This window comes from Coffea eugenioides, chromosome 1 (assembly GCF_003713205.1).
Source record: "Coffea eugenioides isolate CCC68of chromosome 1, Ceug_1.0, whole genome shotgun sequence".
Lineage (NCBI taxonomy): Eukaryota > Viridiplantae > Streptophyta > Magnoliopsida > Gentianales > Rubiaceae > Coffea > Coffea eugenioides.
Window position 1 is genome coordinate 26439745 of NC_040035.1, and position 4601 is coordinate 26444345.

Here is a 4601-nt window from a genome sequence, read left to right on the forward strand (position 1 = left end):
CATATATATGTTTTGCCTTCCTCCTATTCAACAAGCCAAGAAAAGACTCGAAAGAGTAGGCATAAAAATGATCACCCATTCCCAATTGGCTTTAAAGAGTTTGTTCCCTTAGCTATTTCCCAATAATCTCTTACTAGTATTTACCTACTACTAGTACTTCTTCAGCGTGTAGCTTCCCAACATCCTAAACATATGAATCGCCAGTTTTGCAGCATGGTCGAGGAGGAGCAATAGAACTGATCAAGAAAGCCAAGAAACCATGCATAATTAATTGCTGCTCTCTTTTTCAGATCAGATTTCCGGGGTGTGATGATGGCGTTGTACGTGTAACAGAAACAGCTAGCGTTCCTGTATTAACTGATCGATCTCTGAATTTAGAGAGAACGAGAGTTGCAGAAACTGCATTGAAAGAAAGAAACAAAGACATTTAGTGGGGAAGGATGGCGGTGAAGAAATGGATTCAGGGAGGAAGACTTGCTGCCGGCATGCTCACGATACAAGCAATCGCCACAGGGTTGCAGCTTCTGTCAAGACTGATACTGAACCAAGGCTCTTTCATTTTCGCTTACATGTTCTATCGGCATGTCGTGGGTGCTATTTGTGTTGCTCCTTTTGCTCTTTTCTGGGAAAGGTCGTAAACTAGTACTACCTCCGTCCCATTTTATCAATCTTGACAACAATTTTAGCTTGTTTTTGAAAATTGAAGAGTTGAAGTCGGGAGTGGGAGGAGAGCTAGCAGGGGAGTTAACAGTATATAACCAACGTTATATGATTCTTGATTGATTCTTGTTAATTCCCTTGCTAGCTCTTCTCCCACTCCCGACTTCACCTCTTCAGTTTTCTTTCTAGCTCCTTAATAACGTTGGTTTTATTGTTGTTCAAAATCCCTGATTTTGTTAATCATGCTGTTCTGTGACATGAAATGATGCTCGTAATTGGACCACAATGCAGAGGCAATGGAAAGAAGCTGAGCTGGTTGATTTTCTTCTGGCTATTTGTGGTTGCACTAACCGGGTATGCATCCCTACTCTTGTAGTACATTTCGTAATTAATCATGTGTTTCCTTTCAATAGCAACTAACAAGAGCAATAGTCTATACAAATGGACAAATTACTTGAGGAAACTGTGAGCTTCAGCTGCCCTTATTGTAAACTAACTTATTCAAGAATATGACCATATAAATTAGTAGAAGCCTGAAAAGGAGAACCTACAAATAGTATTGATGACTAACCTTTTGAAAAGCAGGGTAATTTGTCCAAGTTATAAATAACATTGTTAAGTTAGGTTGGCCTGTCAGAGTATGTGTCAGCATTCGATTATAGAAGATTAAACCTAGTGAGATTATAACTTGCATTTTTAACGCTAAAATTAACAAACAAAATTTACCCTATTTCCTTCTTTTTTTCTGCTGAGGATTAAAAGTATTTCCTGGATTCACTAGCTATATTCTTTCTTACTAGTTATTTTGTTACGTCCCGAAAATGTTAAAATCTAGTTCTCTAGATTGAGTGATAATTTTACACTCACAAGATAAGACCACTGCCAAAATGGCAAATTCCTAATCAATGAGACACTTTTGATGGCAAGATTAATATCAGTTACCCATAATTAATTCACAATGGCTTTGAGGATTAAATTATTATTTAAAAGCACCACAAAATCCAAGAAAAAAAAAGAAGCAATTCTCATACCAGTCGAGATAGCTAATCTATCAGTATTTGATTGGTATACAAAAGTAAATTCGTATACAATCTACTCCACTAGTCCAACGGAACTTGTATAGGGGCCAAAGGTGAGCCTACCATTATATCAGGTGAAATTTGAATTTTCAACATGGTGCATAGGAGAGCTTTAAGAATCTCTTCATGACCATTGGACCAAAGTTCAATAGTTACAAAAGTTAATTGGTAAAACGGTCAATGGAATTATAATTTGCCTTTCGTGCTTCCGTGGAGATTAAAAATCCCGGCCTGCTAGTTGTACTACAATGTACTAGTGCAGGAGTTAATTAGTTGCAACAATTCTTATTAGAAATTATTATAGCGACAGTGCAATCCTGGTCTCTTTTTCATGGGAAATGAAATGTAGTTCTAATAGTAAAACCACTACAAAAAAAAATGCTAAATAAGTGGTACCACTTTTTGGTTCACACTTCACAATATCAGGATGGGATAAGGATAAATGTGAAACGGAACCAAAATTAGAATTTTATGGGAATCCAAGGAAAAGATTTTTGTTCTTTACATTTCTTTCTTTAATCTGCCTCTTCTTCTTCTTCTTCATTTTTTAAATAGATCCTAACTCCAATTTTAGAAACCTTCTTACTCTGACTATTTTCAAGTTTGCAAAGCCTTGAGCAGGAAATAGATGCACGCAGTCTATTATTTCTAGATTTTGGTCATTTGCTAATTTTGTTGACATTCGACTGGTGGCTTAATTACCCTACAAATGTTAAGGCGAGATCATGGTACCATAATTGGTGGCAAAGATATTAAGATTCAGCACATACCCATTATTAGGATTTTTTTCCTTTGCCCTTTCTCACCAATACGCAGTACCTATCTTAGGACTTAATCTTACGTTTACATTTGCACTAAATCAACTGGTGCATTGCACACGATCTTTTGGAGGTAAATTGTATCTTTGTTAGATTACTTTGTGAGAAATGTATGAATGCGTGTCACATAATTAAACTCAGGAATAAATGTCCCAAACATGCATGCTTTTTCGTATCATCATCTCCAAGGGCTATTTTTGTCCTTCGTTAATTGCTTCCTAAGAATGTACAACATGTCTACTTTGTTCAGGATAACCATGGCGATGGGACTCTTCTATTATGGCCTAGGGGATACCACAGCCACGTACGCAACAAACTTCCTCAACCTCATTCCCATAGTCACTTTTCTCCTCTCAACAATTCTGAGGTAGTCTAGGCAACCATCTTGTTTTCCATCTTTCTAGAGCATAAAGAACCATCTATTTTGATTTATGTCCCCCTCATTGTCATTTTTTATTTATATTAATAAAATTTGGATTGGCATCCAACCATGTTGAATGGGATTTGCCATCAAAAAAGAAAATGAAGAAAAAATGACCATCCATTTTGATTTTCCCCCATTTGCATGCTTTATATTGAATGGTTGTAGAATAGAAGAACTGCGGCTGCATACCAGAGCTGGTAAAATAAAGACTATGGCTGCAATATTATGCCTTGGTGGTGCACTGGTTATTGCTTTTTACAAGGGCAAGGCCTTCCACATCCCTCACCTTAACGTGGAGAAACATTCCATACTGAAAACCACTAAGCCTCGCAAGTGGACTCGGGGAACAATATTTCTAGTTTGCAGCTGCTTATCCTATAGTTTGTGGTTCATATCACAGGTAATCCACCTAACTACATGGTTTTAGAAAATGTTATGTTATAAACTATTATAAGGATTAGTAGATTAGTAATAAGATTTATAATCTGTGATGACATGATTTTGTTGGATTTCTGTTAGGTTAAGTTATTCCAACTATTCCCCTACAAGTTCTGGTCAACATTCTATACTTGCATCATAGCATCAGTGCAACAAGTAGTTATTGGATTGTGCATAGATAGATCCAAAGCAGCTTGGCATTTAGGATGGAATTTAGAGTTAGTTACCATCTTTTACTCGGTAAGAGTCTAATCAAATCTTTTATTCCAACATTTTCTAGGCTATGGACTTGAAAATTATAAATATACTTACTAGTATAAGATATTAACTAATTAAGTGTCGTAATTGTCATAACAGGGATCGTTGGCCACATCTGCATCATTTTGCTTGATTTCTTGGGCTATATCAAAACGAGGCCCAACTTATCCCTCTATGTTCAACCCCTTATCTCTTGTATTTGTGGCCATCGCGGAAGCGTTCTTCCTTGGGGAAGCAATCACCATTGGAAGGTAAACATCAGTTTATAAGTTAATTGGAGTATACATATGTTTCTTTTTCACAATTAATTGGAGATTATAATTATTGTTGTAGCTTGCTTGGTATGTTCCTTATCATTGTGGGCTTGTACTCTTTCCTTTGGGCAAAGAATAAGGAGACCAAAGCAATATTCAAGACTATACGTGCTAACGGTGAAGTAGAAAAAAGGTCAGTTGAATCTGCAGCTACTGTAGTGCCAGCACTATCTCCTCAGAACGACATAAATCATGGAGACAAAGAGCAACAGACGGACGCAGTTGTTCTAACCAGGGTTGAGGGCCTTGCTGGATAAATAAATATTATACCTCATTGACATTAAAAAGTACCTTACTTTTGCAAGGGAATTGTTTTTCCTTCATCTTGTTTCTTTTGAGAAAATCTTTTGAGTTGCAAGCGCTTAATTTCCTGATTGAAACTTGCAAATTGCTGTTTGACCATTTCCGTTTCATACTTTCTACTAATATAGTTTCTATACACATAACATATTTGCATGTGGTTATGTATTGATGATATATGAAATTGGTTTTCTAATAGGTACCCAATGGATATTTTTTAACATACTTTTATCAGACCCAACCTACTATGTGAACACATGCACTAACAATTATTACTGTCTATTGCATTTATACTCTCTCCTTAATTAAG

General features: G+C 36.4%; 1 protein-coding gene across 1 annotated transcript; it reads left to right on the plus strand.

Moving 5' to 3' along the window:
• The first annotated feature begins 440 nt into the window (after positions 1–440).
• Positions 441–4248, plus strand: LOC113769501 (WAT1-related protein At5g64700-like). The gene is made up of 7 exons (XM_027313964.1): positions 441–631; positions 952–1014; positions 2808–2924; positions 3147–3381; positions 3501–3659; positions 3777–3928; positions 4011–4248. Exons 1-7 carry the CDS (start codon positions 441–443, stop codon positions 4246–4248), a joined length of 1155 nt encoding a protein of 384 aa, XP_027169765.1.
• The last annotated feature ends 353 nt before the right edge of the window (positions 4249–4601 follow it).